Genomic DNA, 13,050 nt, shown 5'->3' with positions numbered 1-13,050 from the left:
GCTTGCAAATGGGGAACCTGAAGGGGACAGCATGTTTCCTATTATTGTTTTGATATTAGCCTTTTTAATACAAAATTGTGCTCCATCAGAAGAACCACCCTGAGCCAGTGAGCCTCTGCTAATCCTGACTCAAATAAAGCTACCATATAATGTCTCTCCCTACCCAGAGTTAATACTGGGTCTTAGTGGACTCATTTCTTCAAATGAAGAGATGTGGCCCCATGATTATTAAAGCCATTTTTAGCACTTATGGACTACCTGTCTCAGCTTTCCTGGTTTATTTGTCTGGAGTACCTCTTAAAAGCGTTGCAAACTTTAATTTTGTTCCACCTGTAGACATTGCTTTGTTCACCTTTGGTCATCATATTTTCAGAAAAGGATTTAATATTTGGAGGGGAGATCTAATTCTTACAGAGGAATATTTTTGTTTGTTTTTTCTGTAAACTGAGTTGATGTGATACAATTAGACGCTTCCTCTATGGCTGTATAGGTAAAATCCTATGAGAGTAAATGTAACCCTTTCAAGTAAATGTGATTAAGACATGCATGTACTTATTCAGCAGTTAGAGTGGCAAGCATGGGATGGTAATGGTGAGTTGCTTGCTCTCCACCTACCCCTTGTCTGTACTCAGTTGTCCAGGGCTGGAGGAAAATGCAAAATAATGCTGATAGGTCTCACTTTAAATTCATGACCACCAACTACAAAGAGGCCAGTACTGCTGTCCAGCATTCCTTCCATGCTACCTATTGTCTTGCTTTTTTATATGAGTATTTCACATTTTCTCCTCTCCTCTCAACTATTCATAGCTCCCTTCCTTTCTCCCCCATCCCAATGCTGATGAGAGAATAAAAAAATAAAAATCAACCAGAAGGAAATGTCTAACCTTTCTCCCTATCTAGTCTACTAATGTACCTACAGCTGTACTCAGGTACTTTGTGGGACTTCAGCAATTAATATGCCCTGTTATTATCTAAGGCCAATCCCTCACTTATTTAATTCAGATTCCCCGCCCCCCCCCCGCCCCCGCCAACCTATGGCCATCTCTTTAGCAGTTGTCCCTTCTTTCTTCTGTATTGTTAATCATTCCTCTTTCTTCTTTACCAGGTAATTCCTATCAGCATACTCACATGTTGAAATAGCTCCCATCTTTAAAAGGAAAAAGGGGGAAAAAAAACAGTTCTTCCTGGAGACCTCTCAGTTCCCTACAAATATTGCCCCATTTCTCTGTACCTCTTTGCAGCAGAAGTCTTCAAGAGTTGTCTACTCTAGCTTCCCATTTTCCCTTGAAATTTCTCCATTAAGGCTTTCAGCCCCACCTCTCTGCCAAAAGAGCTCTGATCAAGGTCATCCATGATCTTTCCAAAGACAAATCACTGATCAGTTCTGACTTGCTCTAACAGCAGTACTTGATATAGTCACACTTTCTTATACTCTGTTCCTTTGGATTCCAAGACCCCACACTTTCTGCTTTTCCTCTGACTTCAGTGGCAGGTTGTTCCTCATTTCCTAGACTTTAAACTTCCCCAGAGTCAGTTCTTTAGCCCCTTCCCTTCTATATTCACCTCCTATGTCAAACTAGTAGATTCTATCTTGTGGTATAAAATACCTGTTCACTAAAGACTACTGAATTTATATCTCTAGCTTGGATCTCTCCCCTAACCCACACACTCTCATGTCCAGTGGTCTCCTTGGTTTCTCCCTGTGGATGTCAGCCCAAGGTCAGTTTCTTTATTTCCAGTGCCCCAAACTGGTTTCTTCTACGGTGTTCCTTATCTCTAATTGCTCTTAGCAAAAACTGAAGTCATTTCTGATTCCTCTCTAGGGACCTGCTGCTTGCCTACCATACCTTCAAAATATACCCAGAATCTTACCATTTTTCACCATCTTCATAGCTACCCACTCTATCCAAGCCACTTCCATCTCCTGCATGGATTATTCCATCGTCTTCTCGTTGGCCTCCTTTCCTGTCTTTATCTCCTTTTTCCATTTCCGATCTCATTAGTCTGGCCACACTGGCCTACCTGCTTCTCCTTGAAGGAGCTAAGCACCCTTCACACTTCAGAGCCTTTGTGCTTGCTGCTTCCTCTGCCCGGAATGTTCTGCCACCAAACATTCACTGGGGCCTCCTGCTCCATTCAAATGTTCAAATGTCACCTTGTCGGAGAGGTCTTTACCCGAAAATCCTATTGATACAGCACCTTCCTCTTGCCTGCATTTTCTCCAAACATAATTATTATTAAATTCCCTCCTTTCTCTGAGGGCAGGGACTTTGTTCTCTCATGACTATATCTTTAAGACCCAGAACCAAGCCTGGAACATTCTGGTGTTAAATGAATGGAGGAAAGTAGTGGTGATGATGGTAGTGATAGAGATTCATGATGATTCTGTTAGGTATTAAATCCCCAAATTACTTAATAAAGCTTTTACAGACTTCACACACAACTTTTTCAAACACTGTGTAAAACAAGTTAGGTCTGTATACACACAGACTTTAACCAGTCTAAAGCACAATCTTACCCACAATCCACTTCAGCCTGTATTTAATGATGAGGCTGACTAGCCAACATTTAAGTAATCACTATGCAGTAGACACTGTGCTAAGATTATCCAGTTTAATTCCCACAATACTTCTTTCATACCATTTTATGAAAAAGGACATGAGGTTTAGTGAGCTTACACTGAGGCCAGCTGAAGGTAGGAAGTGTTGGCCTTGGGATTGGATCTCAGTGTGTCCAGCTTCAGAACTTTTTTTTTTTTTAGGCTAGTCAAGTGAAGCAGTGGGAGTGGAGAAGGAACAAAGAAATCTGTAACTGGTTGTGATCAATCAGAACTTCTTAAGAATGATGGGACTGTCTGGGCATGGTGGCTCACCTGTAGTCACAGCACTTTTGGGAGTTTGAGGCAGGTGCATCAGCTGGAGTCAGGAGTTCGAGACCAGCCTGGCCAACATGGTGAAACTCTGTCTCTTCTAAAAATACAAAAATTAGCCAGGCATGGTGATGTACACCTGTAGTCACAGCTACTTGGGAGGCTGAGGCAGAAGAATCACTTGAACCTGGGTGGCAGTGAGCCAAAATCACACCACTGCACTCCAGCCTGGGCAAGAGAGGGAGATACTGACCAAAAAAAAAAGGGGGGGTGACTTCTAACATAAAAGCCTCCAGGACTTTTACATATGACCTTTACATCTTGGTCATTTACATATTTACATACTTAAATAGTAAAGTATTTGAGAAATAATGTTTAGTTTTAGAAACCAGGAGTTAAATGTTGTGATTGTTAAGCAGTAATAAACATAAATGATAAATGAGATACCTTTTTAAAACTTTGAGCTAAAAAGTTAAATCTCATGGCAGTTTGTCTAGTGACCTAGGTTAGCTTTTGTGGTCTGGTTCATACAAATATGTTCCAATACCAAAACCAGTGTTCTGTTGCTATGGCTGTGAACGCTTTTGTGTGTGAGTACATAGATACCAATAACACAGAGCTGTGGCTTGGAGTTGTCTGAGTTACTTCTCTATAGAGAGGAAAGTGGGAAATGAAACCTCAGCTTCAGATTTGTACAGTTAACTTTGCAGTTGTCTATTACTCTTCATAAAAACAGCCTTGAAGTCAAGAGTAAACATTCTATGAAAGTAGATAAAACAAGAAGAGAATTGCTAAATACAAGGGAAGAAGATATCAGTGAAACAAACCATGGCTAATCCTACTGTTAATATTCTGGTTCTCTAGAAGAGACAGTGCCAACTTAGAGTTGGAGAACAAAGAGACCCACTCGCCAATTTTTCCTTCTTCTGCCACCCCGCTTACTCTCCTGGTCCACAGAGTCATGAATCCCCTTCCTGAGGAAGGCCTGAATGATGGGACAGTAGTAACCTGGGGGTTTTGGTGGCATACACACAAAAATGGTCTGAGAGAACTGACATTTCACTTAAGATCCCAAATGCCTGTACAATGAGTATAGCTGTCAGTGGAACCTGCTCCTAGACAAAGGCAGGTCCAGACTGCAAATACTGTGCTGTGCTGGGCTTTTGTAGAAGCTAGGTTTTTACACAGTCAAGAAAGTAGTGATGCTCTCTGGGAGAGCTGTTAACCAATTATGCTAAGCTAACTCCTGTTTATTTAGGTATTTTAGATAATATGCTGAAAATTGTCAGTAGAGACATACTCATAACTACCATGAATCTTAAAATATGGCTCTACACTCAAAATAGGCTATTGTCTAGTAACTGTGAAAACTTCTTTGAGGTTCTCTTTGTTCTTTTGGGAACAAACATCAAAAATGTGAATTGGAACTATCAGAGGAATTGTACAGTGTTCTTTAATTCATTCATAACATGAGAGCATATATTGTTTTTGTCGATCTTATGTGAATGCAACAACCAAGTTTTGTATAATAGTTGCTAGTATAATCTTGAGCTATTGATTCTGATTTCTTGATTTTATGCTTTGTGTTAGGATGGCATGATTCATTATGAGTTTAAAAAATGTCGATATTCATTTCATGGTATTATGAGTATGCATATAGTTCAGAATATCCCGTTTCTTAATTACAAAAATAAATTGCTGAAATGTAATTCTTTAAAATTTTAGAAAATAAGTAAGGCTGTCTTTAGATGAGACTGTTTATGAACAGAGAAATAAGATAGGAGGTGACATGGATAGACAATTAGTAGCTCCTCCTCAGGATTAGTCCAGAAGGTGACACAAAGTATTCTTATTGTGTTCTTTTATTTTTGCAGGCTTTGTGTCATGACCTTAATTTCTTTTTCTATTCCAACATCTGCTAGCTTTTAAATGGAATAATTTCTTTGGTATTCGCAGTGTTTGGGAGATCCTTTGAACATGCTCAGCTATTGTCCCCAAGTAACTGACTGGGTCAAATTTAGGACTGGACTTGCTGTGGACTTAATAATCAACCCTTTTTGGCTTTAAAATATGACATGTCCTTCATTTCACTGTTCTCTTTGTCTTTCCTAAACAGGCTGCTGATACTCTGGCTGTGAGGCAAAAAAGGAGAATTTATGATATTACCAATGTCTTAGAGGGAATTGACTTGATTGAAAAAAAGTCAAAAAACAGTATCCAGTGGAAGTAAGTTACAAAGCACCCTCTTCTGAAATCTTTATTTTTGTTCTCAGTGTCCGCAAAATTTGACCTTTCCAACATTTATCTCTCCCAAATCCTCTATTTCACTCAGGCCCCCTCAGTTTTCCGAGCACACCTCTCTGGGCCTCTTTGTCACTCCTATGGTGGGGTGTTCCCTTGGATGTTCATCTCTTGGATGTTGGAGTTTCACTCTTAAAGTTCAAATCTTACTTTCTCCCTCAAACTATTACTCATTTGGCACACATTGCATACTGTCTTGTATTAATCTCTCTCTAACTCTTTACTCCTCCTTGAGAGCAAGGACTACTTTCATAGGAATTTGTACTTTGTAAGTAGCAATTGATTGAAATGCCTGTTTTCATTAATTGTGGTCTGGTTATATGTTTGAATTAACCAACAATTTCTGTTCTTCTAATGTGTCCCCTTTGACTATTAATTTTTGTTTTTGTTTTTTAGCCAAAATTCTACCAAAATACTAAACAAGTTGTAATTTATTTTACCAGCACCTCAGTCACATCCTGAGACTGCTGGGTGTGACTGTGGAGCACACTCTTTTGGCACCCAGTCACCAACCAGTCTGGTCTTCCAGACGACGAAAAAAATCACTCTAGAGAAGATTGAGAGTTTTTGTAATTTGGTTGTTCTTGTCAATAAATTTTCTAAGCAAGAGATATGGTGTTTAAAATTCTTAAGGATTTTAGTACTTGATTTTAAGTGTAAAAGACTTTTGTCTTGAATATATTACTGTTAGTTTTATTACAGTAAAAATTAAGTGATATTAACCCAGATCTCATACTGAGGACGTTAATTCTCATGTTTTTAAGAGGTGTAGGTGCTGGCTGTAATACTAAAGAAGTCATAGATAGATTAAGATATCTTAAAACTGAAATTGAAGATCTAGAACTGAAGGAAAGAGAACTTGATCAGCAGAAGTTGTGGCTACAGCAAAGCATCAAAAATGTAATGGATGACTCCATTAATAACAGATATCCTTTAAAATAAGTTATGAATATACATATAGCCTTGGAATATGTATGTGTATGTTATTTCAGTCTGAAGGTCACTTTAACTGTTTTTAGACAATTAAGTTTTATAAGTGAATATAACATTTTAATTTTATAATATTCTTATATACTAATATTTTTTAAATGTTACCTTAAGTTATATAGTACACATCTATCAGCATTATAACTATATAAGTTATATAGTACACATCCATTAGTGTGTTGCACTGAGGGGGAAAAAGAGATTAGTCAACTCTCGGTCTACCTATTCACTGAATGCAGTATGCTAGCCAATGTGCTTAAGGGATCTGTGAAAATTAAGTGCATAAGCATTTTTAAATAATTGTGTTCAGTGTTCAGAATTATAAAATTCAGGCTGGGCGTGGTGGCTCACACCTGTAATCCTAGCACTCTGGGAGGCTGAGGTGGGTGGATCACCTGAGGTCAGGAGTTCAAGACCAGCCTGGCCATCATGGTGAAACCCCATCTTTAAAAAAAATAATAATAATAAAAGTATAAACTTCAGCAGCTCTCAAAGTTTTGAAAAATTTTCATTTAAAGATGAGATATAAGATGCCCACAATCAATCCTTGATACTTTCTGCCTAATATGAACTCCAAAATAGTTCCTACTGGAGAAAAGGGGTCTAAGTCGTATGTGCCTATCATATTATATTGGGGGAAAAACATTATTGACATATCCATGTGTTTCTTACAAACTACTGTCTTCTCTTAGATATCTGTGATTCTCTTAGTTTATGAACTTACCTGTACTCTTAAAGAATGTAACCACATTTTACCTTGTAGCACCTCATGAAATTTTGACTGATGTATACAATATAATTTACTTTTCATGTTTTCATGGCAGACCTCCTCTCTCCCACCCATACATTCTAGGTGGAATATTCCTCTGCCTTAATCATCCCAGGGCCAGGTACCAGACAACTACGGACTACCTGCATAGCTTAGAGCCCACCAAAATTATCCAAACTAGGCCAGGCGCAGTGGCTCACGCCTGTAATCCCAGCACTTTGGGAAGCCAAGGTAGGTGGACCCAGGAGTTCAAAACTGAACTCCTTCAGTCAGGAGTTCGAGACCCACCTGGCCAACATGGTGAAACCCCATCCCTACTAAAAGTACAGACATTAGCCAGGCATGGTAATGCATGCCTGTAAACCCAATTACTAGGGAGGCTAAGACAGGAGAATTGCTTGAACCCAGGAGGCAGAGGCTGCAGTGAGCCAAGATCTCACCACTGCACTCCAGCTTGGGCAACAGAGCAAACTCCATCTCAAAACAAAACAAACCGAAGTTATCCAAACCAGCTAACTGTAAAGTGTTCACCCCACCCTGCATTTCTTCCTCCCACCCCCGCCACCCATGGAGTCTTGCTCTGTCACCCGGGCTGGAGTGCTGAGTGGTGCGATCTCCGCTCACTGCAGCCTTTGTCTCCCACCCCGCCCACCCCAGGGTTTAAGCAATTCTCCTGCCTCAGCCTCTGGAGTATCTGTGATTACATGCACTTGCCATTATGCCCAGCTAATTTTTATGTTTGAGTAAAGACGGGTTTCATCAATTCTAGACTAGACTTTCTAGACTAGACTTCTTTTTTATGTCCATGTGCGGCAATCCCTCTATGCATATGGTCAGGCTGGTCTTGAACTCCTGACCTCAAAGGATCCACCCACCTTGGCCTTCCAAAGTGCTGGGATTACAGGAGTGAGCCACCACACCCGGCCACCCTGCAATTCTTTCCCCAGGGAAACCCCAATTAAGAGCTCTAAGCTTCTGCCTTCCCCTCGCTCCTGTCTTCTGCCTCCTGACAACCTTGGCATCTTAACCACATGGCCCTGAATAGCCTACCTTGTCTCCTGTCACTAGGACCTATGAATATAATAAACTTTGTTTTTCTGAGCTTCTCCTCTTGTGGCTGGACTGGACTCACCATTTCATACAAGAACAAATAACAGTGATCCCAGAAGATTCTTGATGTGGAAGCTGATCTGATGGCTGATGGCCTTCCTTTCCCCATCCATTCCCTTCCCCAAGGAGCACTTGCCTCCATTAAGAATGTGCACTGCTTTCCATCTCTCTCCTTAGGGTCCTCAAATGTCACAAAAATCAGGATGGCTTCTTCTAAGAGCAAAGGATGGGAACTCTTTTTTATTGTCTTTGCCTTTCTAAACTAGACTTTTTTTTTTTTTTTTTAATGTTGTTTTGCTCGTTGCCAAGGCTGGAGTGCAGCGGTACAATCTCGGCTCACCTCAACCTCTGCCTCTGGGTTCAAGTGATTCTCCTGCCTCAGCCTGCTGAGGAGCTGGGACTACAGAAATGTGCCACCAAGCCCAGTTAATTTTGTTTATTTAGTAGAGACGAGGTTTCACCATGTTGGCCAGGCTGGTCTCAAACTCCTGACCTCAGGTGATCTGCCAACTTCAGCCTCCCAAAGTGCTGGGATTACAGGCGTGAGCCTACCTGGCCTAGACTTCTTTTTTAATCTGTCCATGTGTGGCAGTCCTTCTGTGTATATGTTGATTTAGTTATTTTGATCTTCAGATGTACTATCTTTAATTTAAAGGCGTAGGGCTTGATATAAATGTCATTCCTTAACTCCTCCGACAGTACATTTTCCTATGTAACTCATGAAGACATCTGTAATTGCTTTAATGGTAAGTACCATTAGACTTTTCCTTGCATTCTTCCTTTCAGCCTATTTAGTGTAGAGTGATTCAGAATTCCCTGTGTCCTCATCCTGTCATTATTTTCAGAAGTTGTGGACATTGTTCTCACTCCACTGTGCCATGTATTGATAGGCCGCTTTTTTTCTGTTTTCATGAGAATAACTGCTTTTCACAGTGTTCAGTTCATTAGCTCCACTGGTAGGCATCAACTGTGTGGGGGAGGGGAAGGGAGCAGGGGGAGAGGGGAGGCAAAATCAGAGCAGGATTAAGCAACTTTCAGTGTCACACAGTCACAGAGTTAGTGACCAGACTTGAACTAGAACATGGTTCTCATCAGCACTGTTTATGAAATTATATGCAGCAAGTATGCTGATCACAAATGAAACCCAGAGAAACCATGAGGAAAGAATGAGGTGAATCCATCTTATAATCAGGAATTATTCAATTTGCTGCCCTGTGTTTTCTCCTTAAAATAACAATATCATGTTAATAACTATAGTTATTAATGTAACTAAATGGGGGGACATGTGTCCCAAAATGATAGCACAAGTAAAATGAAATTGTACATAAAAGTATGTGTATTATCCACCTGTTAAAAAAATTTCTGCCAAATACCTCATCAAGTAGAATCTGACTTTCTGGGTAAGCTTCTGTTGGTAATATGTATGGGCCTATTGCTCTATTTTGCCACTGTATTTCCGGAGTTGTTTAAGGAAGTTTGGGGAGAGGTCTGTTAATCAGCAACTCAATAGAGATCTGTTGTAGAATTTGGCTTCAAAAATAATACATTCATTTAAGCTCAAGATTTCACTGTCTCCTACCTAATCTCCAGTATCCTTAGATATTTAAATAGTTCTAATAAACAGTGTTATTTCATTGAGGCTAAAGGGTTTTAAGAATCTGAATTTACAGGAGTCTTAGTGAAAGCAAAATCAACTTGAGCTGAATTTGTTAATGAGAATCATACAGCTAACCCTGGTATTTTACCCAGTTCTAAGAGCTACTAATACATGTATTATCTCATTTAATCCTCAGAATCAATCCATGCAGTAGGCTGTGTATCTCTCATTTTATAGAATTAAAAACCAAAGCTCAAGGTCACCTAGTTTGGGATTGAACCAAACCAAACATCCTGATTCCAGAGCCCATACTCTTGCCACTGTATTCCATGATCAACAGTATTTTATGTGACTTTTTATATTTACTTTTTAACCAGGTGATACACTTTTGGCCATTCAGGCACCTTCTGGTACACAACTGGAGGTACCCATTCCAGAAATGGTATGTAGGGTAACTTTTACCTAAGTGGGAAAAATGAATCTACTGTCTCAAGAAGGACAAATATATTTTCTTTAGCTGAAATTGAGCTAATTGTTTTGTAAACACTTGAGTTACTCCTTTCAAGTTTTATATTTGAAAGTATTGATACCTGAATTTGTATGTCTTTAATACCTTGGTAAAATTATAGAACTGACTGAATCATAAATGATTTTTAAAGATTAGTGGGAATATCCTTAGTCATTTGTTGATATTGTTTAGCTCAAATAGATTTTAAAAAGTAATTGGAATGCTTTCACAAGTGATTTTTGTTTCATACAAAAACTAAAACTATTATGTAAAATGATCTTCAGGCTATGTCAATAAGGTGTGTATGAAACAAATGAATATTGCATTTAGTCTTGGGCCCTAACCCCAAGACAATCTATCCCCAAGTAATCAAATAATTTAAAATGATTTAATATTTTGATTAAATAATTATTTAAGTTTGAATATTTTAAGTTAGGAAAAAGTAATGATATGGCCAATAATCTATAAAAGTCAGTTAAAGTGACCACATCTAGAACTGGTATAAAAATCGCCACTGAGGAAAACGTTCAATGTAAATATCAACACTGTCTGGCTTATTAAGTCAAAGACATTTTTCGACTCTATAAATGAGTATCTTGATTTTAGTTTTCAGATTCAGATTTTTAAAAACAAACTAATTTGAAAGTTATCTACTTCCTTCTCTCACCTCCCTTATTCAAAAAGTTTGCATTTAGACATTTGTATTACTGGAGTCAAGCCTCAGGATACAGATTACTTTTTTCAGCTGGAGGATGTTATATTCATTTCTCTGTAGGAGAAATTAGTTTTCTTTATGCTTGCAGATGGGAAAAAAAAAGAGTTTGATTTGTGAAGAATGTTAAAATGACCACATCTATAGTGGCCAACTCCAGGGGATAGAGTTCCTGTATATGGAAAATGCCTGGAGCAGTGCTGGGCCCTGACATATATAATTATACATGGTAACAATGGATGGTTGCCAGAATTCTACAACAGAGAGTTTTTGATGATCAGTATCTATGAAAAGCTTATTTTTTAGAAACCAGTGGTTTAGGGATGTCAAAATTACATTCTACTCTAGGTCTCTACTTTTATGTTTTGACTTAATGACTTTACTGTGTTGTATGAATTTAGTAAGTCCATAATAGCTTTGCCTGTCTTATTTTACTGTCTCAAGTTAGCTAGAAATGTTAATAATTATACATTTGTTTATACCCAATAACTTCAAAGGGTCAGAATGGACAAAAGAAATACCAGATCAATCTAAAGAGTCATTCAGGACCTATCCATGTGCTGCTTATAAATAAAGAGTCGAGTTCATCTAAGCCCGTGGTCTTTCCTGTTCCCCCACCTGATGACCTCACACAGCCTTCCTCGCAGTCCCTGACTCCAGTGACTCCACAGAAATCCAGCACGGCAACTCAAAACCTGCCTGAGCAACATGTCTCTGAAAGAAGCCAGACTCTGCAGCAGACATCTGCTACAGATATATCTTCAGGTGGGTTCAGAGCCTTTCTTTTGTAAATTAGAAAGAAATATAAATACAGGTTGGATATCTCTTATTCTGCCACCAGAAATGTCCCAAGCACTTTGGACATTTTGGAATATTTGCATATACATAACATATCTTGGGGATAGGACCCAAGTCTAAACACAATATTCATTTGTTTCATACACATAGCCTGAAGATAATTTTATACAATAGTTTTAATTTTTGCATGAAACAAAGTGGCTTGACTGCAGTCTATCGCAAAGTCAGGTGCAGAATTTTCCATTTGTGGCACATATAGGGATGTAAGCTTTTATCCGAAGTTTACTTGATAAGGTCCTTTCATCACTTGGTAAGTCTAGGATAAATTAGTGAAATATGTTCCAACTACCTTTAAGAAAAATCAAACTAATATAGACCACAGTGACTTACATCTCCTGCTTCTCCATATTCTTTGTTATACTTTCTATTTGGGAAGCTCAGTTTTATAGAAGTGATAAATGGTCCCAACTCCAATTACATTGGAAATCTTGCTTTCCTCAATTGTTTCATCTATAAAATTATAAAAAGCTAAAGCCCTTCCTTCACACTGCGTATCAGGAGTAGAGAGCACAACTCTTAATTCAGCAATACCTTACTGATTCCAAATAAAGGGAGCATGGTAGGTAATCTCTCAGTGACTACTGAATGAATGAATTGTGCCAATATAAATATCATATTGCAGATAATTTAGAACTATATTGTGTATAATCCAAATTGTTTATTTTACCACTGGGATGTATCTCATTGCTAAAATGGGAGTTCACAAGTTAAAAGAGACGCTAACAAGATCTAACTGGACATCGAATGTTTTTTAGCTTCTTTTTGCCCACATCTACTCCTTTCCTTCCCCTATAAATATATCTATACTATAGGCCATTGGGATGCACAATAGAAAATGTAGTCCTAGCCAGGTGCGGTGGCTCACACCTGTAATCCTAGCACTTACGGAAGCCAAGGCAGGTGGATTACCTGAGGTCAGGGGTTTGAGACCAGCCTGGTCAACATATAGTGAAGTCCCGTCTCTACTAAAAAATTAGCTGGGTATGGTGGTACACGCCTGTAGTTCCAGCTACTTGGGAAGCTGAGGCAGAATTACTTGAACCCAGGAGGTGGAGGTTACTGTGAGCTGAGATAGCATCACTCTACTCCAGCCTGGGCGATAAAGTAAGACTCCATCTCTCAAAAAAAAGAAAGAAAATTTAGTCCTTAAAAGCTTATAATCTAATTAGAATGTAAAGCAGGCAAACTTTACATCATTCAGCTTAGACACAATTAATACATTGGCTTCAACAAGTATTTTTAAAAAGTGAGCATTCAGGTTATATGGTTTCGTATTTGGAAATCTTATGAAGTAATTGGAGGCCACAGTAGAGCGGGCCTTGAATTTCAAGGTAGTTAA

The 13,050-nt window shown here is 38.8% G+C and overlaps 1 protein-coding gene across 2 annotated transcripts in view; it reads left to right on the top strand.

The window, feature by feature from the left end:
• Positions 1-13,050, top strand: part of E2F5 (E2F transcription factor 5) — a 43,003-nt gene that overhangs the window by 26,726 nt on the left and 3,227 nt on the right. For both annotated transcript variants that reach the window (XM_054246321.2, XM_054246322.2), the window contains exons 2-6: positions 4,986-5,095; positions 5,935-6,098; positions 8,741-8,782; positions 10,011-10,075; positions 11,351-11,618. In XM_054246321.2, the coding sequence (XP_054102296.2) occupies positions 4,986-5,095; positions 5,935-6,098; positions 8,741-8,782; positions 10,011-10,075; positions 11,351-11,618 (649 nt within the window). The remainder of the gene's footprint in view (positions 1-4,985; positions 5,096-5,934; positions 6,099-8,740; positions 8,783-10,010; positions 10,076-11,350; positions 11,619-13,050) is intronic.

The sequence above is a fragment of the Callithrix jacchus genome, chromosome 16 (genome assembly GCF_049354715.1).
Source record: "Callithrix jacchus isolate 240 chromosome 16, calJac240_pri, whole genome shotgun sequence".
Classification (NCBI taxonomy): domain Eukaryota; kingdom Metazoa; phylum Chordata; class Mammalia; order Primates; family Cebidae; genus Callithrix; species Callithrix jacchus.
Note: the sequence above shows the minus strand (reverse complement) of the source record. Positions and strands in the feature narration are given on the sequence as shown.